This window comes from Brachypodium distachyon, chromosome 2 (assembly GCF_000005505.3).
Source record: "Brachypodium distachyon strain Bd21 chromosome 2, Brachypodium_distachyon_v3.0, whole genome shotgun sequence".
NCBI lineage: Eukaryota > Viridiplantae > Streptophyta > Magnoliopsida > Poales > Poaceae > Brachypodium > Brachypodium distachyon.
This window is the reverse complement of record NC_016132.3, coordinates 16,754,197-16,777,651: the sequence shown is the minus strand read 5'-3', so window position 1 is coordinate 16,777,651 and position 23,455 is coordinate 16,754,197. Positions and strand designations below refer to the sequence as shown.

At 47.2% G+C, this 23,455-nt stretch overlaps 4 protein-coding genes across 4 annotated transcripts; 1 reads left to right on the top strand and 3 right to left on the bottom strand.

Moving 5' to 3' along the window:
• Nucleotides 1–284: 284 nt before the first annotated feature.
• On the bottom strand, nt 285–3,728 carry LOC100842745 (protein LIKE COV 1). The gene is made up of 7 exons (XM_003568002.4): nt 3,317–3,728; nt 2,587–2,639; nt 1,691–1,800; nt 1,404–1,571; nt 1,235–1,332; nt 841–967; nt 285–727 (listed from the first exon to the last, which is right to left on the bottom strand). The coding sequence occupies exons 1-7, from the start codon at nt 3,494–3,496 to the stop codon at nt 630–632; spliced, it is 834 nt and encodes a 277-aa protein (XP_003568050.1). The 5' UTR covers nt 3,497–3,728; the 3' UTR covers nt 285–629.
• Nucleotides 3,729–10,162: 6,434 nt separating this feature from the next.
• On the bottom strand, nt 10,163–12,581 carry LOC100842438 (enoyl-CoA delta isomerase 2, peroxisomal). The gene is made up of 2 exons (XM_003568001.4): nt 11,538–12,581; nt 10,163–10,327 (listed from the first exon to the last, which is right to left on the bottom strand). The coding sequence occupies exon 1, from the start codon at nt 12,281–12,283 to the stop codon at nt 11,549–11,551; it is 735 nt and encodes a 244-aa protein (XP_003568049.1). The 5' UTR covers nt 12,284–12,581; the 3' UTR covers nt 10,163–10,327; nt 11,538–11,548.
• Nucleotides 12,582–12,844: 263 nt separating this feature from the next.
• Nucleotides 12,845–15,923, bottom strand: LOC100842129 (ER lumen protein-retaining receptor A). Its single transcript, XM_003568000.4, has 6 exons — nt 15,682–15,923; nt 15,324–15,589; nt 14,395–14,510; nt 13,540–13,613; nt 13,394–13,457; nt 12,845–13,317 (listed from the first exon to the last, which is right to left on the bottom strand). The coding sequence occupies exons 1-6, from the start codon at nt 15,770–15,772 to the stop codon at nt 13,281–13,283; spliced, it is 648 nt and encodes a 215-aa protein (XP_003568048.1). The 5' UTR covers nt 15,773–15,923; the 3' UTR covers nt 12,845–13,280.
• A 175-nt stretch (nt 15,924–16,098) lies between these two features.
• On the top strand, nt 16,099–18,898 carry LOC100841833 (ubiquitin domain-containing protein 1). The gene is made up of 4 exons (XM_003567999.4): nt 16,099–16,318; nt 17,547–17,669; nt 18,298–18,417; nt 18,595–18,898. Exons 1-4 carry the CDS (start codon nt 16,285–16,287, stop codon nt 18,657–18,659), a joined length of 342 nt encoding a protein of 113 aa, XP_003568047.1. The 5' UTR covers nt 16,099–16,284; the 3' UTR covers nt 18,660–18,898.
• Nucleotides 18,899–23,455: the final 4,557 nt, after the last annotated feature.

The window sequence follows — 23,455 nt, the reverse complement described above, 5'->3', positions numbered from 1 at the left end:
GAGATTGCATTACTCAGATATGGGTTACATCAGTGTGCTCCACAAGCGGATTACACAAGAGCCAACAAGCGGGTGTGTTCACCCCAAAGGGAGTTCGAAAGAGGAGATAAAAACAACAGTTTTGACATAAGAAAGTACGTTTCGCGCATCATCAATCAACAGATATTCAGATTTCTCCGTAAAACTGAGACCATAACAAAATTAGGCATGGTGAAATAATCCACATGTAGCACCGACGGATACAAGAACAAGAGAACAAAACAATGCTGAAGTCTCAAGCAAGGCACTGAAAGAAGGATAATTCAGCATAAAGACACATTGTTGGAACCTGAAAACAAGTGGCACTAAGAACTCTCAGACAAACAGTTAGGAATTACAGGTGTAACTAAGGAAGCATCTTCCCTCGCCTAAGGCGAGCAGTACAAGGTAAGGTACAAGCCATGATACAAACCCCATTGGATGTAGAACACGTGTGAGTCACCTACTTCTACTTAATTACAGATCCTTGTGATCCTCGAGCGTGACAAACTACTAATACATTGTGCTCAGGATCTAGTTCGCTGTACTGTTGTATTCTGCGAGAATTTTACTTGCTGTTAACGGTAGAACAGGTCTGACACGAGCTCGTTTCAGCTTCTGCTTGCTCCACTGCGGTCTGAGTGGATTGTATGCGGATCGAGGGTTGACAAAAGTTGGGGCATTGACATGCCACCAGATACAACAATCTCTGCAGAACAGTGTGCAAATATGTCAGTCTCTTCTGGCAAAGTTAAAGCGTGCATCACCATGTTATGAAGCAAATTATCAATTGAGATACAGAGAGGAGCGTTTGTGAATTACCTATGCCTTCACGCACAGAAAGATTTGGTCTTATGACATCCTTTGAGTTCACCATGAAGATGTCACCAATATAAAGATGATTGGTCGGCACATAGACACAGTAAAGTTCCTCTTGACCAGAGTAGCTCTGTTACAACATAATGATGGGACAAATATTCAGATGGGGCCAAACTGTATGCTAATCACTAACTCAGAAGAAACAAAAGTATGGTTAAATAATTGCATCTAATCATTTGTTCGTTTCTATCCTGCTAATTTCAACTTTCAACCATGCAAGGATTCAAGCCAGTGACTACAAATACGATTTTAAGGTATCATAACTGCAATGGATGTGTACAATAATAGCATTAAGCATAAACTATGTACACCAATCATAGTGAAGAGTCCTGTAAACCTGAAGAGAGACTGATGAGGTGATGAATCCAAATGCATATTCCCCAACACGAGGATGTCTTATGATGACTGCTTCCTTGAACGCCTGCTTGTTCTGATCTGTACAAACACAATTTGTTTGGCCCCTAAGCTACTTTTCAGATCGCATATCAGTATGACAATGAATTTACCAGGCGATATTGCAGCACTTATTTGCTTGGATGCATTGTAGATATGGCGCACAAGTGGCATGCGCTTAATAATCCATTCACCAAGGCTAAGAACAGATGCTCCAACCCAAGATGACATGAAGACTCCAACGAAAAATATGAAAGTAACCGAAGTAATGAAGCCAAGACCTGGAGATTAAAATATTTACAAAGTACGGAAATAAGTTGGATAGGCAATAAGCATCCTTCTTAGGAGTGAAATAGAAAATGTTATTTCAAAACAAAAACAAGTGAAATATTTCGCATACCAAAAATGTTGATTCCCAGTTGTGCATAGATTGGAGAGAAGAATCCATCAACAAAATGAATGAACCACCAGGTAAAGTAGAATGTTATTGCTATGGGGAAGAGAATTACGCTGGGGTCCCGGAAAAAGAAAAAGACAGCAAAACAATATCAGCATTTTTGGTGTGTTTAGGCATTACAAGTACTGCCTGCACATAGTAAATCTTGCTATTGTTTGTACTTGCAATAACCAGTGAGTATGTGCACCAACCATTATCAAATGCTAGCCTGTTCCTGTGATTTACACACTAAATACTTATATGAATTTTGCACTGATGTATATGGAATTCTATTTCCACAGTGGAGAAACATGCTTGTCTGAACTCTGAAACTGACCGAAAATACAAAGGACTGCAATGGTACTTCTGGGCCGGCTTTAGGCATCATGCTATTGTTTGGTAACACATTTCTTGTTGCGTACTAGGGTTTAGTGGAAGGATTCTTCCCCTAGGGGCAACACGGAACTATTCTTCTATTTCTTGCTTGAATCAATTCATGCTTCCATTTAAGTTGTTGGATAACCACAATGAAGCTATCAGGAAAGTGAAAAGTTGTAAATTCTTCACATCAAAAACTTCTTGACGTTCCAACAATCTATAAGCTGATTCTTTTAAAATTAAGAAGTAAGGCCCAGAAACAAAGGGCAGACATAACACTGAGACGCTGTCTGTAGTAATTAGCTTATGACATAACCTGCCCAAATTATTTCCTACTGCGTAAAAAAAGCACTGAAGGTAAATTCTAGCGGATCCTATAGCTCTACCGTCCATTAATTCGACATCTTCAGTGCACACCACCGATCCTCAACGCATACTGCAATGTGTACATCAGGATTTATTTGGCACAAGGAAATACTTACCAGCCAGTCATGAACTTCTTTGAGGCCCAGCTGCGGACCACCTTATGGAAAGCCTGTATTGCAGAAAAGAGAAAGCGAAAATTTCAATACTGTGTTGTTCTAGAGTCAGAAATACAAACACAGCTGCCAAATATCAGGAGCAAACGTTTTGTACAAGTGAAGTATATAAAAGGAAAAGGCATGAGTGAATAAGAATAAAGAATATGAGCATTCTACTTTCATCTTTGTCAAATAATGACTGGTTCGAATTTTCTGCCAGCACGGCAGATTAGGAACTACTTGAGTTTCTAACAGAAGCAAACATTTATGTATCCTATCCTGCCTTCTGTTCAGATGATATCATCCGAATTCTTACAGAAACCAAATGGAGCAATTTCTTCCCAATTTTCATGGCTAACCAGATGCTAATGTTACACCGAATGCACCAAAACAGTGAGTCGTCACTAATTTGACCAATCATCCAATAGTGGGCTGCGAGAATCAGACACTCGTCTAGGAACGTACTAGGCCTACAAAGTACAAACCGCAACATTCATGCATCCCCAAAACATATAAGCTGCTATTCCAAACCTGCTCCCCCCACGATTAAGCAGAATATACAACAGGCTGTGGGACAAACAGCAATTTGAAATTAGCCGAACTACATACAGAACGAAAACTGCAGCTGGATGCCAGAGAAAACCCTAGGGGGCCGAGGAGCAAGGGGAGAGTGCTGTGGCGATTGGGGAACCTCGCGGCCGGAGGAAGAGAGCGCGGCGGAGGCGGAGGCGGCCCTGTCCATCCCCTCGTCGCCGTCGCGAGGGGACGAGCCCCCGCCGCCGCCGCCGCCGGAGACGGGGATAAGGAGCTCCCGGTCGCGGTCGCGGCTGCCCATGGGGCTCAGGCTCAGCGCAGACTTGTCGTCGCCCATCCGGGGGCTAGGCTGCTGCTGCTGCCCTTCCCGCCGTGGCGACCTCCTCCCGGCTCAGGGTCCCCGCGGACGATCGCCCCGTTGGAAGAACGTGGGGAGGAAGAAGGGATGCAGGCCGGCACGAGCGAGCGAGACGAGACGAGACGAGGATTTTCCCTTTGCGGTTTGCTTTTCGTTCTCGCGTGTCCTTTTCGTGCTTTGATTTCGTTTAGCAGCGGTGAGCTGTCGAGTCGATCGCCGCCCAGCCGTGGAATGAGGGCCTCCCGGCTCCGTGAGTCCGTGTACGCGATGACGTGGTACAGTTTGGAAGATTCTTATCTGATCTCACAGTATAATAATCCTCGCCGGGCATGTCTATGCCGCGGACGTGCGCGTGGCGCACAACTTTCGGTCAGCCTCTTCTTCCTTGGTTCCGATGACCAAACAAACCTTCTCCACCAACATTGCCATTTCGGCAAAAAGTTACGGCGAAGAAATGTGGAAGTTTTGGACCAAAGTGAAAGCCTTCAGATAGTTAAATTCAGAAATATTATCTCATCATCTCCTCAAAATATAAAGTTCTGAGTTGGTGATCGCGAGTTCACTCCAACAAGACTATCCTTTAATGGCTACGAAATCATCTAATTGTCACTCACTCTATACATATCACGATCTCTTAACAAATGATTGATTGGTTTTCATGGTTTTCAAGATAATTGTATTTTTTAAAATAATATTTTGACATAATTTTTATTTATCAGAAAATTTTAAAATTATGAGCTACACATATTTAAACAACTCATACATAACACAAAATTCTTAATTCCGTAGCAGAGCACGGGCATTTGGCTAGTATTATCAAAATACTCGGTATAATGGTAGAGAATTGCAAAAGCTTTTCATGAAAATGGATTGTTTCTGAGGGTTAAATCTTGGGCTAAGAGGTGTTGAATTATTCGACCAAAAACATGGTCATTCTCTGCTTTGTTTGGACTGAATCGAGACTGCAATACCCCTAACTTGAGGCCTAGGCTCGTCCCTGAAAACTAGAGTATTCAGATTATTAAGTTCATAGATCATAAATTAGACAAACTTGGTACAAAATTAATCATGTATGACTCACATGGAGCCGTGGACATGGCATGGCATTGCAATACTAGGGTTTTCCTATTCTTTCGGTTTTTAAAATTCTCCGAGGGCCTCTTTGGTTCAAACGATTTTTTAATGGAATCTTGGAGGCTTTGCATCCTTATGAATTTTTTTTTCTGGCATGGGCTGTTTGATTTGTGGGATTGAATTCCATGGAAATTATCTAAGGACTCATTTTCAATTTCATCCACTTCAACCTCTTGTTAAAATTCATTTTCTTTTATCGTGTTCAATCAGACAAACTTTGATTCAACTACAATAATTTGGGATTCAACTATACATGATTCTGCAATGTTGTGTTTTTTCTATTGCTATGTTTTTTTCCTATCATCTGAGAGATCATTTGGTTTGTAGGATTTCTACATGATTTCGTTACATAATTTCAAACCTTATGAATTTTTTCTAATAGTAGTATTTGTTTCATGGAACAGAAATGCTAGAATCCTGACGATTATGTCTAAATTGACTTCATTCCTAAGAAATCTTAGCATTAGGCGAGACGTCATGAAAAATTCACAAATACTGAAATGTGCATGATATTCCCATCATCTATTTTTCCTATTATTTTAATTTCAAATCCTATAGTAAGCCTGAATCTAAAGGCCTTCAGATTGTGTGTAAGCCCTTGTTTAGATGACCATCGAATAGATCCATCGAACATCTAAGTCGAAAAATACCGCAAAAATAAAGACGATATACTTATCATACGGTTGCTTTGTCAGGCAGGACGTGATTTAAACTACTTTTCTGCATATTATACATTTGCGCATCATCCAAACAGGAATGCGGTAGAACCTTTAGGCCTCATTCGTTTCATGGGATTTTCAAAGGAAATCCAAAGGATTGAGGATTCTGTCGCAGCACGGGGCTTTGACACCGAGGGTGTGCGGGCACCCCTTTTTTAGGTTCAGCAGAGGGCGACGGGGATCGCTCCAGCGATCGCCGGCGGGGCCGATGCGTGGACTGCGAAAACGCTATGAACACATGCACGCACGTTTTACCCAGGTTCGGGCCACCCGGAGGTGTAAAACCATACGTCCTGCTTGTCTAAGCTCGTATTATCGAAAAATTGAGTGTTTACAAGTTGCCGGGGGAGGGTCCTCGGGTGCTCTCTTTTTGGCTAAGTGCTCCTTGCTACTTCGGGGCAACCGCTAGTGAAGTAGTACCAGTTGGTCAGCGAACCAACTAGTCAACCATGCTATTACCCAACCATCCAACCCCTTTGACCGTTGACGGGGGTCCTCCTCTTATAGCCAAGGAGATACCATAGGTGCCACGGTGCATGGATTACAAGTGACGAGCAGGGAGCTTGGGCAGCTCCTCCTCGGTGCGCTGGCATACATGCAGGAATACTAGCCTTGTAGCTAGGGGTTTAAGGCCTAAAAACTAGCTCTGGGCAACCACTGTTTGCCTGACTATACGGATAACCCCCCCTCTTGTCGGCTCATTAAATGCGTCTTGCGCTATACTCCTCGTCCTAGTGAACCCTGCGCGCGGGGCGCCCGCCGCACGCCCACGTGGCGCCGCAGTCCTGCTTACTCGGCCCCGCCCTCGCGGTGGAAACCTGCGCCCGGGAGCGCCCCTCCCGGCAAGTACCTTCCCGGGACGTGCCCAGGAGGGAATTCTCCCCCGAAGCCCCGCTAGCGTTGCCGGGCTGGTAGCTTGCCGGGCGGCTTGAATACTGCCGCGCGGGTGTGACCCTTCCGGGAAGCAGGCGAGGCGACCCGCGCGTCGTGCAGCGGTGGCACCCCGGGTGCCACTGGTGCGACAGTAGCCCCCGGACGGGGGCCGGCAACGCCTGTTCCCGGGCCTCACGGTAGCCCCCGACTACGCAGCGAGAACTTACTTCCGGCTGCGCTTGCGGGAACTCTTCTTCTGCGAACCCTCTCCTGGGCTCGCGGCAGCTTTAGCTGCAAGTTCGGGCGCTAAGCGCCCTTCCTCGGCCATGGCACACTTGTGCGCCAGGGCGTACAGATCCTGCGTCGTCCGGACCCGATGCGTGCTCAACTTCTCGCGCATCTTGGGGTCGCGGACGTTGATGGCGAAGGTGTTGACGATGACGGCAGCCTCCGCCTTCGGGATGGAGTAGGAGAAGTTAGAGAAGCGGTTGACGAAGCTCCGCAACGTCTCCCTCGGCTTCTGCACCACGGTGTGCAGCTCCGCCATGGTTCCCGGACGCTTGTAGCCACCTTGGAACGCGCTCACAAACTGCTCGTGCAGGTCCGCCCAAGGTGCGATGGACCCAGCAGGCAGGTGGAGCAGCCAGGTTCTCGCTGATCCTTTCAGAACCATCGGGAACCCGCTGGCTCTGACCTTGTCGTCGGCGCCGATGGCATGCATCCCCAACGTGTAGGTCAGGAGGAAATCCTTGGGATTCACGGTCTCATCGTACGTACCGAGCGCGGGCGCTCGAAACTTGCGGGGCCATGTCACCCGCCGCAGTTCGCGCGTGAATGCAGTGCAGCCATCCTCGGGGCCCATAGGAGCATCCTCCTGTTCTTGCGGGCGTTGGCGCTCTACCTCGCGCCGGCGCCGGCGCTCGAAGCGCCGACGCAGATCCTCCTGCTGGCGGGCATTCAAGATCCCGCGCGCATCACCTCGCGTGACGGTGGGTGATGAGTCCGAGGACCCCTCCGGGTCCCCGCCTCCCGAGCCTCCCTGCGGGGGAGGGTTTTCCCCTTGTCACGAGGAGCGGGGCACGTCTCCGCGCCCCGGGTTCTGCCCGCGGCCTGGGCCTGTCGGGCCGCCTTCGCCCTGTGGCTGTTGGGCGGCGAGCGCGAGGAGCGCATCCAGCTCCGCGCTCCATGCCTCGTGTGCCGGCGTGCCCTGCTGCGGCTCGCACCACACCATGACCCGCGCCATGATGGCTTCCGTCAGGGTTTGGGCTGGGGGAACCCGATACTCCGACCTGCTACCCTCCGCCCTATCCTCGGGCGCACCCAGGTGCGTGGGGTGCGACCCCGTCGGCGTCGCTCGCGACGCGGTGTGCTCGTGGCGCAGCCGACGCTGTGCGTCTTCGGCCCGCGATTCGACTCGCTGGCCGGCGCGGGCGGCACCGTGGCCGCTCGCGCAACTAGCCCCAGCACTGGGAGCCGCCGGCCCCCTCAGCCGGTTGTCTGCCGACGGCCGAGGAGGGGGGGCTGGCAGCTGCGATTGCTGCGCTCGTGAGGGTTCAGGATTTTCCTGAACCCGAGACGTGGGCTGCACGTCGTGTGATCGCGTGTGTGCTGCTGGGGCTTCACGCGGATCGATCCGAGGGTCACCAGCCCGCTTGGGAGGCATGGTGGTTGGCTCTGTCGTCGAGGAAGACGAGGCCGATGTTGGGGTAGACGTCGCCGCCGGCGGTCACCAGCGAGCGCTCCTCACGCGCCCCCTACCTAGCGCGCTGGATGTCGCAGCATGGGGCTTTGACACTGGGGGTGTGCGGGCACCCCCTTTTTAGGTTCGGCAGAGAGCGACGAGGGTCGCTTTGGCGATCGCCAGCGGGGCCGATGCGTGACCTGCAAAAACGCTATGAACACATGCACGCACGCTTTACCCAGGTTCGGGCCACCCGGAAGTGTAAACCCTACGTCCTGCTTGTCTGAGTTCGTATTATCGAAAGATTGAGTGTTTACAAGTTGCCGGGGAAGGGTCCCCGGGTGCTCTCTTTTGGGCTAAATGCTCCTTGCTACTCTGGGCCAGGACTAGAGTGAACTGTGACTGAGTCCAACGAAAAACCGAACCTAACAACCCCCTTGACCATTGGCGGGGATCCTCCTTTTATAGCCAAAGGGATATCATAGGTGCCACGGTGCACGGATTACAAGTGGCGAGCAGGGAGCTTGGGCATCTCCTCCTCGGTGCGCTGGCATACATGCAGGAATATCAGCCTTGTAGCTAGGGGTCTAAGGCCTAAAAATAGCTCCGGGCAGCCACTGTTTGCCTGACTAGACGGGTAACCCCCCTCTTGTCGGCTCATTAAATGCGTCTTGCGCTATACTCCTCGTCCTGGCAAACCCTGCATGCGGGGCGCCCGCCGCGCGCCCACGTGGCGCCGCAGTCCTGCTTACTCGGCCCCGCCCTCGCGGCGGAAACCTGCGCCCGGGAGCGCCCCTGTCGACAAGTACCTTCCCGGGACGTGCCGAGGAGGGAATTCTCCCCCGAAGCCCCGGTAGCGCTGCCGGGCTGGTAGCTTGCCGGGCGGCTTGTATACTGCCGCCCGGGGTGTGACCCTTCCGGGAAGCAGGCGAGGCGACCCGCCTCGTGTAGCGGTGGCACCCCGGGTGCCACTGGTGCGACAGATTCCTTAGGAAAATGCAATGTAGATGCATTTGTTTCGTAGGAAACAAGCAAATTGATTCTTTAGGATTCTCACTGGATTCCTTCGGTTTTGGAGGAAAATGAACATTAGGTCCAACCTCTTTTTTATCGTAGGAATGAAGTTGGACCATTCCTTAGAATGGCAAGCGCCACCCTAAAACAATCATATGGTTTGCTCTTTTCCTATGTTTTGCTTTCTTTTGAACCGAATGAGCCCTTAGGATTGTTTTGATGAGGTAGGTTGCATAAGGTAAACCTATATTTGAATCCATCTCCCCATATCCAAACATGCATGGTGGTAGTAAAATAAAATCTTTATATGGGCCGGGCCGTAAATCCTACGTGGCGACGACCAAGTCAACGTTTTCCAAGCACGAGTCAAGACGCCCACGTGGCGCGATCAATCCTACGTGACAAAGGAGGACAAGTCAACAAGTCAATCCTCTCATGCCATGGTTAAAGGGTCAAATGATTTAGAGTAGGGGGCAAGAAAGGTGTGGGGTGAGGCTTTTGGTCCATGGTGGACCATGGACCATCCCTCACTTCCCCCTCACGGTGCACACAAAAGGTATTGACCAAAGGAGCTACTTTTACCATTTTGCCCACACTTTTCTCTTTCACTCAAGGGTAGCCATGGTCTTTTGTCATGACCCCTAGGCTATAAATACCCCATGGGGGCATGTACCATTCACTCTCACTTGAATAAACTCAAGGGGAGAGGGTTAGAGTGCTCTCTCTAAGGTTCGCTCTTGCGCGCCGCTCTCGACTGAAAGTCGATTGGCCTCGAGGAAGTCTTCTAGGGGACTCTAGTTTCAAGGCTCTGAGCTAACTTTGGTTGGCACGGGCTGGAAAGAGAAGGGGATGCGTTAGAGTTCCGAGGGTATCCTAACCTCGATACTTGGAAAGACGCGTTCGGTCCAAATATGAGGCGCCCCCCACGAATCTCTCGCTAAAAGGTGTCTTGGGAAGATCCGCTCGGCCCAAGCCCTTGGCTAACAACCCCCTTGAAGTTTTTCCTAACATAGGATTAAGTCGCACCCGCAGGGTCGACCGAACCTATTCAAAAAATTGTGTACGGCGACCTTCGCCATAAGACCGGCGTACACGCACTACCTTTATATCCGCATTTGTGCCATCGAGTATTGGCACCCCTTACTCTAATTGTTGTCAAGAACAACAACAGTGGTAATGCTCGAACAGGCAATACCCCAAAGAGCAAATGTGGATTCAGTTGCATCTCATTGCAACAAGACACACACAGGCAGAATATTTATTTCCCACATCCAAGGCAAGAACAGTACAAGGTCTGCATAAATATATGTTGGGTGCTTCGTACAGAGCAATGGCTGATCAATGTACATATGCAAAATGCGAAAAGATACCCCCGACTCCATAGAAACCCTGCAAAAATAAGCTTGGTTGGTTCAGAAATTCAAAGAGAGATTGTGTGCAAGAGTTATACAAAACCAGATATGCTTGTTTAATTGTTGGCGTAATGTCACGTAGCAGGGCCATATGCTGATGGGGAATTTACACACAAGAGCAACTTGGAGCAAGAAACACCTTTTATTACTAAATGATTTCTGAATGTTGATAAATGATAATAACAAGATATCATAAAAAGTTTGCATAACAATGGAGACTCCATCTTATCGGAATTATATGGCACTCAAGATCCATTTAGTAATGCAACTGCAGGTCAATATGGGATAAGCTCCGTATAGAAGTTAACAGATCACTTTTGTGATAGTCTGTCAAATACTCCACTATCATGAGATCAGTTGTGTCAACAAGCATGCAGTCATAGCCTACAACCCTCTTTAGGTTATTGTAAACATATACTCCAATTTAACTAATAAGAAAGACAATAAAATATCAGTTGGCAATCTTAATGAATTTCCTAACAGCCTGCTATCCAAATTCTCACCAATGTAGAAGCAATGATCAAGTAGACAGGGGAAATTTGTAATGGCTCTTCAAAATAAGGAACACTAGAACAGCCAAACCATTAATTTGTCTGGACAGGACAAACAACTGCATGAGGACAACATAGTGAAGCAACGTCCTAGACAAATAATCTCTGTGCACTTGAATCGCGAAATTTACAAGGCTGTGTGCGGTAGTATAGTACAGACTAAGTAACACCTTGGGTACTGCCGCCTTACTCACAGATGGAGAAGGACATACCGTCGCCTTCCATCTCTAACTGAAGTATTTGAAAACAATAAGGACAGCCTAAGGACACTTGAATAGACCCAAATGTACATGTACGTCTGTACTGCTGGTTCATTCAAAATTAGATACAGTAGATTATCGACATCAGCTAAGTCGGGGACTTCAATCAGATACGAGTACTACAGCCAAGTACTAAAACTGCAGCTCAAACTGCGCATGCATATCGTATGCATAGGATACATCCAAACTATGTGAATATTGTACCGCAATAGCACAATCTGCCGAACCAGCAGAAATCAAACTCTATGTTTTCTCATCTGACGTTATCAAACCATAGTGTTTACTCAGACTGCGAAGAGTGTGCCTTGTGCAGTAATTTCAGCAAAGACATAAAAAGCAGGACTCTGCTGGGGATGCAAAGGTTGCAGAGACAGACCTCTCGTCTCGTCAGAGTTTGGAAGAAGCGAAGGTCCTGGCCTTCTCCTCGTCGCTCTCCTCGACAATTCCAACGGATCTGCAGGCGTCAGGGTACATGGAGATCCTTATGGACGCGTACACGGCGCCGTCCCACTTCCTGGCGGCGAGCTGCTCGGCGAGCTTGAGGGCCTCGGCCGCCGTCTCGGGGGCGCCGGGGCAGACGGCGTCGACGATGCCCATCTCCTTGGCGTCGGGGGCCCTGAGCTTCCTGCCCCGGAGCACGACGTCGCGGAGCGCTTGCGCGGCGGTGATCTTGGCGCGGAGCACGGCCATGAAGTAGGGCGGGAGCGGGAGGCCGATGTCGACCTCGCTCATGTAGAGCACGCCGCGGTCGGCGCGCATGAGGCGGTAGTCGTGGCAGAGCGCGAGGAGGAACCCGGCGGCGGAGGCGTGGCCCGTGAGGGCGGCGACGGTGGGCATGGGCAGCGCGAGGAGGTCGGCGGCCACGGGGCGGAGCGCGGCGACGAGCTCCCCGAGCCGCGCGCGGGAGGTCCCCGCCCAGCCGATGTCGAGGCCGTTGGAGAAGAAGCGGCCCTCGCCGACGGTGACGAGGCAGGCCCCGGGCCCCGCCTGGGCCGCCGCCGCGGCGGCGGCGGAGGCGAGCGCGGAGCGGATCGAGGAAATGAGGGCGTGGCCCAGGCGGTGCTCGCCGTCGCCGGTGAGGGTGAGCACGAAGACGCGGCCCCGCTGCTCCAAGGTGCACATCGTGGGCGTGGTGGACTTCGTAGGTGGGGTTGGTGACTGACGGCTTGCAGCCGTGGATTGGAGTAGCGTCTGGTTTTAACCCTTCGTCGCAGCGGAGAACGCCACTAAACAAACAAATGCTCGTTTTTCCAGGGAGTTTAACATGAGTTTACTTACTTGGAGGTCTCAGAACTCCCGCAGCAATTTCCAAACGAATTTCAGGCGACTGACCGGCTGAATGACGGAAGAACCACGTCAATCCCTTTTTCTAACAGAGAGAACCACTGGCATCTTGATTCAATTCAGTGAAGCGTTCCGAGTTTGGAGTTTGGACGCAACGCTGTATGATTTGGCCAGGGATAGTCCCTTTCCAGCATCATTGGATAGCTCCCGTCCACCTGTTTTCCTTGTACGGACCACGGATGTAGTTGGCACAGCTAACCGTATGTGCAGCAGACCTGCGTCAGCCTACGGATATCAGCTCATTTCATCAGGTTAGCAATACGGAAAGCATGACGATTCGTAACTGCGCTCAACGACACAACTTGCGTCACCAGGCAACAAAGAGAACGGCTCAGCACATAGGCGTTCAATTCAAGAATTATCCATGCGGCACCAGTTGGACTGACCAACAAAAAAAACACATGGTTCAAAGTGCATTGGATTACATATAAGCTGGCAAGACCACAGGAGATCACATTGTTTGTTTACAGCAAGTGAAATAGAGCAAGCAAACAACAAACCATATGAACTCCGGTGCGGGTCTCCGTCTGAGGTACAAAATGGAACTAGTCTACTTCTGTGCAGCATCACCTGTTAGCTTCAGATATGTGATAACTTATGCAGAGGGGAAGCAGCACCACATGCCATCAAAATATGAGTTCTCATGGTTAAGATTTAAGTGTATCAATTGCAACTGCTCACTACATCACCACTTCTCCAGCCAGTAATATCAACTAATTCCGGTAACACTCCAGAGTCATGCGATGTGCAGCTTTTCTGACATGGCCATGCATGCTCAGGCAGGCAACTCGAGCTTCACATTGTTCTTCCAACTGCAATGGTCAGCATTAAATTGTCAGCGGCCAACGAGTGTGTATGCGCGATGTGTATCAGGCAACAACATTTTACCTTAAGAAATAATAGTAGAAGAAATCTGCATATAGACCTGTCTGGACCAAACCAGCAATCCAAGCTGAAAGAAACAGAGCATTAGTAATCAAGATTTTTGACAAAGTGTGAGGTGTGAAACAAGTTCAAAAAAGTTTTGGACTCACGGATCCATCTGCTTTGGTGACCCTCCGTGAAATAACGGTAAATCCAGTTTAAAATGTAGAATGCGCGGTACGCCCTGCAACAAAACAAGTATCGCTTGACTACAAACAGCGGAAAAATAACGTTTCGAGTCCAGAATTCATTTCAAGATTTTAAACAAAAAGTTGGCACAATGTCACAGGCCTATTCCAATCTAGCTACAGTTCATCATATGCACGCTAAAATTAAATAAACCAACATGTCTAGGCCTAAACTAAACGGAACTATGGATTCAGGGCTGGCCTAGGTCAACCCGAATGTGCTACCAAGTATGGATGTACTAATACATATTTCTCTTGGCCAGGATGAACTCAGCAAATTGCATATCCATGGCTGAAAGAATCAAAACTACTGGGGCTCAACTTTTTCCAGCCCAAACAGGATCCAGCTAAACTACATAAATATCATACATTTTATATATGTCGGATACAATGTTTGGACACTGCCACCCATGCATCGCCAAGGTAACATGCCCCCCTTTGATCTCTCATGTTTCCCCTAGAACTTAAAATTTGAAATATCAGTGAATTGTAGAATAATCCAATATTTAATTGTACACAATATGTAATTACACCTAAATAAAAGCTATTAAAATTGACCTGTGCCTTCATCCCATGATGGTTTTGGAATACATAGGCTTGTATTACCTTAAGTTGATCCACATATACATATACCAATTATCTTTTATGAACACGACACAAAACAAACACTATATGAAGCGTGAGATGAAGATGAAGATTGGCTGCATTTATTTTTGCAAAAGGAACATCAAAGATAAGAACGTCAAGTGAATCGCCTATTTGGCGTAAAACTCGTACCCGAGAAAGAGAACATATTGTCCAGTCAAGTTATCCACATTTCTGCTTCTCTGGAGCAGAACTAACTGAGGGATAATCGCCACTGCCTCCAAGTAAATCGAAAACGCCCAGCATATCTGCATAGTGACAACATTTTATGGAAGACTCAGGTGCCACACTTATGAATTATTAGAACAGTTTGGTTACATTTCACTAATGTATTATTATGGATCAGAAAGTACTAAACTCCCAGCAAAAAGAACAAGACGTAAATGTTTCCCAAAAAGGGTGGTCATTTACGAAATAACATAAGTTGGAGTAACATACAAGAGAACATACAGACAGAGGGATTAAATTAATTTTTTACCAAACAGAACTAATTGTCGATCAATGCACATAGTAGATGGCAGTTCAAACAATGGCTAAAGTCTCGAAGTTCTAAATGCAGTACATACATGCCCTGCTTATTTAGCATATACATGTCCTGATTATGGCACGTTCAGCTTAACAAAGTTAATACTCAAGCTTTCTACTGTTTTGTGAAATGGATTGAAATGCTAAGTGATACTAGTAGAAATTAATCTGCAATTGGACAAACATTAGAGTCTGTTCCCATCATCAAATCACCAAATTACTGCATAAGAAATGGTTTGTTCCACTTGGAGTCAGATCAAACAGTGAAATGAGATTGGCCACTAGACAAGTAGACATATTCAGCTGAATTGTCATAATGACATGTGTCACACAGGACAAGCAGCAAATTTCTAAAAACAATCGCTTAACATTTCTAGCTAACAAAATGGGGCATGTACAAACTGATTATACAAAACACAAACTCCATAGAGCACATAGGCTTAGCAAAACTAATCATGCCATCACACATCTAATAGCACAGTCAATTCAAAAAATGTGACGAACAAACCAGACCAGGGCAGATCAGACCACATCACCTCGCGGAAGGTGAACCGCTCGTTGAAGATCAACGCGAGCACAACGGCACCGGCGAGGAGGACGACGTGCCGGAAGGTGTCCTGCTCCCTGTCGTACGTGCGCCGGACCTGCGGGTGGCGCCGCATGTACCAGACGATCGCCGCGGAGCTGCTGATGAATACGACCTTCATCACCGAGTTGTAGAGCGAGATGTAGTCCGTGAAGAGGTCCAGGTACCTCGCCACGAACACCGCCAGGTAGAGCTCCTGCGTCTTCCTCGAAACCCCTGCGCCACCACGCCCAGATCCGTGAGCGGCGCCCCCAGAAAAATGGGCCGAAAAAGCCCTCCCTAGGGGGGGCTGCGGCGGCGAGGCTTACCTGAGCAGGACTTGTTGGCGTAGATCTTGAGGAGGAGGACGAGGACCGAGAAGAGGTGGGTCATGTCCCCGAGGAAGCGAAAGGCGTTCATGGCTGCTGCGGCCGCGGGGGGCGCCGGCGGCGGCTAGGGTTTGGGGTTTTGAACTCCAGATGCGAAGGGGGGAACGGCGGAGAGAAGCCGGGGAGGTGGGCAGGGAGGGCTGCAGCAAGAGAAGGAACGAGAAGGAAAGGTACGAGAGCTGCAGACCCGGCGTGTTCTCCATTCGGTCGGTAGGACCCAGATGTCAGTGGCATAAGCTCCAGAGAACCGACCACGTGGCAGTCAGAGAGCTGTCGGTGGTCCCAGTGCCACGTTGTCTAGTGACGTGGTGGGACACCTCACCTCCCCTATTCTATTTCTCCTCGGCTTGCACTCTCGCTCCGCCACTCACATGCCGCTGAAGGCCTGAAGCTGATGCTTCGCGTCACCGGTTCTCCTCTGCTTCAACTTTAACCCACCGCCCTCGCTCTCCTTCCCCACGCCCCCCGCCGCGAGATCCGGCTCCGCGCCCAGAAGCTTCTGGAGGGGCTCGCCGCATGTGCGCCTGATCGGCGACCGCCGCCATGGGCTGCGCTGGATCCAAACCCAGAGTTGATGGTATTCCAATGTTCTTCTCCTCGGCGCTATCTTTTCCTGCTTGTTCTTCCGTTCTTATATACTGAGATCCGATTTGGATTGCACCCGGGAACTGCATCTATCTAGGGCTAGGACTAGTACGGTTAACTCGTCTGTTGATCTGTCTTCTCAGTTCTCGTGAAACGGGCTCGGAAGTCGGAACCGTTTAAATCCGACCGCTTAAGCTATCAATTCACGTCGTAGTGCTAGAATTCTCGCGGTGGCAGAAATTATTTATTTATTTTCTTAAGGTTCATTTGTTTAAATCCGATCGTTTAAGCTGTGAATTAGTACTATGATCTGGTTTGCTGTTAGATTTGCTGCGGGGTTGCATGATTGTTGGTTGTCCTCTTGGTGTTGATTTGCTGCTGGGTTGCATGACTGAGTAGTGGAAATTCCTCGTGGAGGTAGCATTTGGCTAGTGGTGAGAGACAAAAGTTTCAGTATTCTGAGCCAGATGACATGATAGTATTATTCTATAGGACGACAAAACGTTTCTAATTTGTAGCTATCTTTTAAAAGGAAAGATAAGTGGATGAGACAACTGAAGTGACGGTTTATCCTATGATAAAAGGGCGTTTCTTCTGATTAAGCACAATTTCTTTTCATCAATAGCTAATGACGTATCTAGTTCCCAATACTTTAGTAGGTGGAGCATTTCAGAAAGCCGCACTAATGCTTTTGGTTTACGTACTATTTAAAGAGACTAGCTTTTTCCCCAACTATTTAAAGTGACCACCTTTCCCCTTTATTTATTTTCTCTGTAGTGTTTATTGATATAGTGCTGCCTACTTTTAGCATTAGTCAAACTTTTCGAGGGAGTTGTATGAACTGGTATCGATGCTCTACATGAAGGCCAAACTGAAGTGTGGTTTTGTTTGTGCGAACTCTAAAAATTGTAAGATATCCATTTACAAAAATGCTTGCACATTTGCAGAGAAAGGTTGTCTGTAATAAAAAGGTTTTAGTTTTTTAGTAGTGAAAAAAAGGTATTATTGTGGCAAGTTAAAAGAAGTATTCTTCTGCAAAAAGTTAAAAGAAGGGCATCCTGCTTTTATCAGTAGACAATAATTCCTGGACTAGCTTCCTGACTATCAGTTTGATGCACTACATCCTGACATGTGGATGTTCTTTTGAGTTCTCTTTGACAAGATAACTTGATGTTGGATTTATTCAATAATTATTTTTCAATATTATCTCATTAATACAGAGAGCGGAAAGAAGCTAAGAAAGCCAAAGCCTTGGAAACATACTCAACCATTAACACCAGCTCAACTCAAACAGATGCGTGATGAATTCTGGGACACAGCTCCACACTATGGTGGCCAGAAAGGTATGTAACTGTTTCCTTGGAGCTTATCGGGAGTTAATAATCTATTTTTAGAGTCATGTGGGATAAGAATAATTCCCACAACATTTAGGATGGATATGAGTGAGATCTAACCTGGGTGAGTGGGTTGTGTTGTCTCAAGTTACTCTTCTACCAGTAACATTTCTGTAATTTATTTGATACTACTAAACCTGTCAAATTTGGTACGGACATGTCTTTGTTCTCAGTATATATATTTCCCTCTTCCTGCTTCAATGATCACTGTCCTGTATATTTGGTTTAGTTTGTCCAAGTAAAATTCTTCAATAACAAGATCTATTTTTTGTTATGTAGTGGCTCCTGAATTCATTGGTACTAGCTAGCAGCACATGGTTTCCAAGCCATATGAAATGTAAAAAAATATTTAACAAAATGTCAATAACATCCTAGTGTCACAGGGAATCAGGTCGTATTGCTCAGTTTGTAGCTCCTCAATCTACTTACTCGGCTGGGTAATCTTTGCTCAGTCTGATTTAGAGTACGAGAAACTTTTCATGAGCCCCTGATAATGTTACATGTTTTATCTTTGAACACCGTTTTTTACATGTAGCAATGTACTTCCCTGGTGGTAAGTTACTGTGTATTTCTACAGAGATTTGGGATGCGCTTAGGGCTGCCACAGAAGCTGATTTACCTCTTGCCCAAACAATAGTGGACAGTGCTGGGGTCATCGTCTCGAATTCTGACCTTACGCTTTGTTACGATGAGAGAGGTAAGTGTATCTTCACAATGAGTTATTGTTTTCTCTTTGCCAGCTTTATTATTTTGCTTAATTAGTTCTCTCTAGAACACACATTATATCTTGTGCCCTCATCATCTATACTATTTATTTCAGCTATATATCATACTAGAGAACTAATGATACATGACCATGAAAACCGTGATGCAGGTGCGAAGTATGAACTACCCAAGTATGTTTTGAGTGAGCCAACAAACCTGATCCCCGTCGGCTGAATAAGTACTTGCAAGATGAACATAGAATAGTCTCTAGTACAAACATATATACGAGTGTTCGAGAAAGGGAAAAACAGAAAACAGATCCATGTAAATGATATAAGATCGCTTGTTTGGTCGCCTGATTCAGGGTCATATTCACATCCACGAACTAGAAGTGCTCTATGGTTATATGCTGTTTGCTAAACTGAACCGATATTGTCACCGATTCTGGTCTACTTGCATGTTTGCACTTACAACAGTTCAGATAAATTAAGCTGCAGACCTGCAGTTGTACTGAAATGTGAAAAACCGGCGCACGAGACTTAGCAGCAATACAGTCGTACAGTTTTGGCTGTGCTTCTGTAGATGTTTTTTTTTGGGAAGAAAAGAAGAGGAAAAAAGAATTACGTATGCAAAAATGATTGCGAGAGTATCATTGTCGCTGAGGCTTGTTAACTACGGAATACTTAACTGAACAAACTGCAAGACGGGATGACGGAACGCCACGGCGGCTGCAGGAAGCCGCCAAAGCACGTAAGCTGGCAGGACCGCTGGATAGGATGAGCATGATACAGCAGCATTTTTGGCTCTGTTTTACTACCAAGTGGCCAGTTGTCCGCTGTGTATGTATGTTTGTGGATCTGGAGTCCGGGGATGTGTGTGCTGTGCTTGTGCGTTAGAAAGAAAAGACGAGCGGATGGGGGAGGCACGAGCGCTGCGGCGTGCACGTTGTTTTGGTTTTCCGTGCACAGATTCCCAGCTATACGTACGTGAGTAGCATTTGTTCGTGTCAGCGTGAAGTTAGGCAGGAGATCCTGCCTAATGGGACACGATTAGGCCATGATCTTTCTTTCTTTTTTCTCCGTGGAACCGAATCTACTCCTCTAACGAGGAATCGACCACCCCAGCACAGCAGAGCACTGTCAAGTGTCAATCCAAGAAGAAGAAGGAGAAGAATTATTCAAGAAGAGTATTGTTTGTACGCACCGCTTGTGATGTGGTGGAGACGTGGAGTGGTGCTCACGTCTTCGCAGCAGAACAGGGTTAAGAAAACGGACAGGCTTCGAGGTTTGACTCGTGGCGTACCGAAGCTACGTACTACTCGTACTGCTGTTCTCTTCTCCGACTCTGCCATGGCATTTTTCCTCTGTCTCCGCGAAGTCGGATCTCTTGTTCCGAAAACTTTCAAGCTTTGAACCGCGGTGGAGGGAGGATCGAGGAGGCCATTCATGTTCTGATTTCGATGCTAGAGACACCACCACGTTGCGAACTGAGACGTTGGTTCCTTGCGGTGGAACCCACTCAAATTTAAGGCACAGACTTGACATGTGTGCTCGTATTTTCTGAATTTATTTAGGCTTTAACCGGCGTTGTGTTTTCAGTGGGAGTGGCGTACCCGTCAACTACGAGGCGTCTGTGGTGATTTCATCAATCTTAAGATGATCGGCCGGTGGCTCAGTCTCTTGGAGGTGCTCATAGGGGTAGGATGTGCGTGCATGCGTTCATAGGGATGAGTGCACGCGCGTGTGTGTGAGTGATTACGTCGTTTCCTTAAAAAAAAAAAAAAAGACACGACCCGTTGAACCACAGTTCTCTCTTGCCGTCGTAGGAAAAAAATAATGACCCAACAATTATCGGTCCAATCAAAGATCCAAAGCCTTCCGTGTGGGTCTACCGGTTTCTTCCCCGATCGACTATCCGTTCGGGCCCGTGTACATGCCGCTCGTCCCCGTCTCCTCCGACTCGTCGCCCGTCCGGTGCGGCATGTGAAATTGTGAACTGCGCCCACCGATTTATTTCAAGAAGATAAATTTGGGGCCCTTGTAGCAGTACCATCCCCCCTCGTATGCATATACAGAGGACGCATTGATTTCCCGAACGTTCGACGAGCCAATCGGACGGTCGGTCGTCCATCATGTGTCCCGGAGAACGGGAGAAGGCTGGCCGAATTTCTGCCGTGCGCTCGTGTCCGTCCGATCGGGGAAGGAAGGAACAGCCGGGGAACATGTGTGGTTGAGTGAGTACGATGGTGGCACTTCGTGTCGTCCGTGCAGCGCGTGCTCGGTACACTACCAACAGTTGATTGACGGTAGGTTTACTAGCGTGGGCTGCCACGTGCAAACCAATCCTACGGTGATAATGCTCTCGTCAGCTAACATAGGTGCGGTCACCGAAAGAGCATGTAGTTAATTCACATGTTAGTCTCTTAAGTTTACTGGTAATGCAAGTTAAAGCACACTGGGTAAGGGTAACAAGCAGAAATAAACCAGTACTCATATCCCTGCCATGTAAAAGACAGAGTAGGCCCCAACCCAAACATCACCAATTCAGAGAAAATGGCTTGGAATTGAGAGGGACTACATTTCATTTTTCCTCTCAGTCTTTCTTAGTCTTCACCGATCGAGGGGATTGGGGTGAACCGAACAAATATTTATTAGCGTTGGAGAGTTTTACAGGAATGTCTTTATTACAACTGGACCCCGATGCAAAAATCTACTCCTACTCATTAATGCCGGTACGTCCAAGGGAGATGTCTCTCGCATCGCCTCCACCGGTCACAACTTTGACTCGTTCTCCATCTCTCTACTCCAACGCCGGCATCTGGTTCTTCCGCAGATCAATCCTCTAGATCTAGCAATTCTCACATGACGTTCTCCTCTTGTTCCAACTCTTTGCATGGCAGGGTTCTATGAAGAGCCGAATGAGTGGCTCAAGCGGAGAGAAAGCGATGAAAGACGGCAGTGGATCTGGATCTCAGGACGATGGGGGCTCTAAAGATGGGACGGGATGAGGTGGAAGGTTGAGGCGTTGTTCAAAGGTGGGAATTTGGTTGCGCTCATGGCAGCGAAGGGTTCAAAGGCAGGGTGTTGGGGCGACAAGAGGGCCCACGACGTGGAGCTTGCCTGCAAGCGCGGCGTGGAGCTCACTGGAAAGCTCGGCGAATCCAACTGAACAATGTTGCGACTGCATCGGGGTTTTTTGTGACGCACATCAACTTGCATGCCAAGTGCTATCTGCTTCTTGGCATCCCTCCAGATCTTCCTCACTGTCCATATGTTGGCTCCAAATCGAGCAGCAACCTCAGCAGTGGCGTCTCCAGGCAACTTGCCATTTCTGCTCTTTTCAAGTAAAGCTTTGTAAACACACTTTCTTTTACGATTGTCCAGAAACTGTTTCTTTTGCCGTCATACAAAACCGGTTTGTTCGCCAAGATCTGAAAAAAAAATACATGTGAGTTGCACGTTTTCGTGAGTTATCAATCATACAAAAGAAAAAGAAAAACCTAACCAAATTGTGGTGCAGGCTCATTCAAGTCCAAAGCATCAAGAGCACCTCGACCTTCACCATTGCCATCATGGAGTAAGTTAAAATAATTATCAAACGAAATCTTGCTAAATTGAATTGGTTCAAAAGTCTCCAATCAGTGCAAATTAGTAGATGAACAAACCTGATGCATCAATGCTTGATTCATGATGGTTAGACTCCTCTACTTCTATTGCGGGCTCCCTGTTAAGGTCAAGCAATATTGGAGGCTCCTCTGGAGGGAGAGAGTTCAGGTCAATTCTCATTTTTTTTCTTGGCTTGGGTCTTGCCGATGAGGCTATGCGCACTTTATCCACCCGGTGGTATGGTACTTAAATAGGGAGTACGGAGAAGCATTTAGGCGGGACATTTGAATTTTCATCAACCGTGTTTTCTGAAAATTTGTTTTTTCGGTCTACTGAGTATTTATGGTGGAATGTATTTGGCGGGAAATATATTTATTTTGGTCAAACATCATTTGAGTAGTAATCAATTTTCACAGGAAAAAATATCTACAGGGATGCGAGAAGCAGGCCGGCATGACACGTGTGCTACTCTCATAAAGTTAAGATTAATGCTATATGACCTCATTCATTTTGTAGGATTTTTCATACGAAATCTAGAAGATTGAGGATTACATAAGAAAATTCATTGTAGATGCATTCTTTCGCAGGAAACAAACAAAATGATTTTTTAGGGATTTCATTGAATTCCTTGTTTCGGAAGGAAACCCAACGTTAAGTTTAACGTCTTTTTTTCATAGGAATGAAGTTGCACCAATTCTTTGAATGACAAGTGACATCCTACGGATTCTAAGTTTTTTTTTTCTATTTATGTTTTGTTTCTTTTGAACCGAGTGAGGCTATGTCATAATTTGTATGATGATTTGTTACGGGTTCGTAAATAAAAGTCCGTCAAAATTTGTTACAGCTAGACTCACACCAGTATGTGTCAGTACGTCAGTACGTGGGACAAATCATCTCGAAGTCTAGTCATGTTGTATACTCCTTAGAGTTAGAAAGGAAAAGCAGCAGAGGAGGATCGAGGTGACCAGTGCTTTACCGTTTGCTTATTAAACAGGGAGTAGGAATTTCTATATCTTCGAATTAAATTTTGAGAAAATTCTCAAACTAGCCGGTCAATTAAACGGGACAAGGAAACTAGAGACGAACTGACAATATCACGAGACAAATTAAGTTTGCCTTCCTTTCAAAAAAATAATTAAGTTTGCCATACCAATGAAACGAAAAGGATCCCGAAAAAAGGGGCGCAACACTATTTCCTATTTCCTTTTGAGCATCGCCAAATTAATCCATTCCTGCTTGCTTCCGTTTTACATGCACGACCAGAAACAAAAATGACATGACACGTTGCCTCGGTGAGTCAGCGCAGTGATGTTTGTTTTGTCCTTTTTGTGTCCACTGATAACCAACGGTTGGAACTGGGAAGCACCACCAGTCTGCAGAGTGGGAAGATATCCGGTGCTCCCAACGCACGGTAGCACTTTTAAA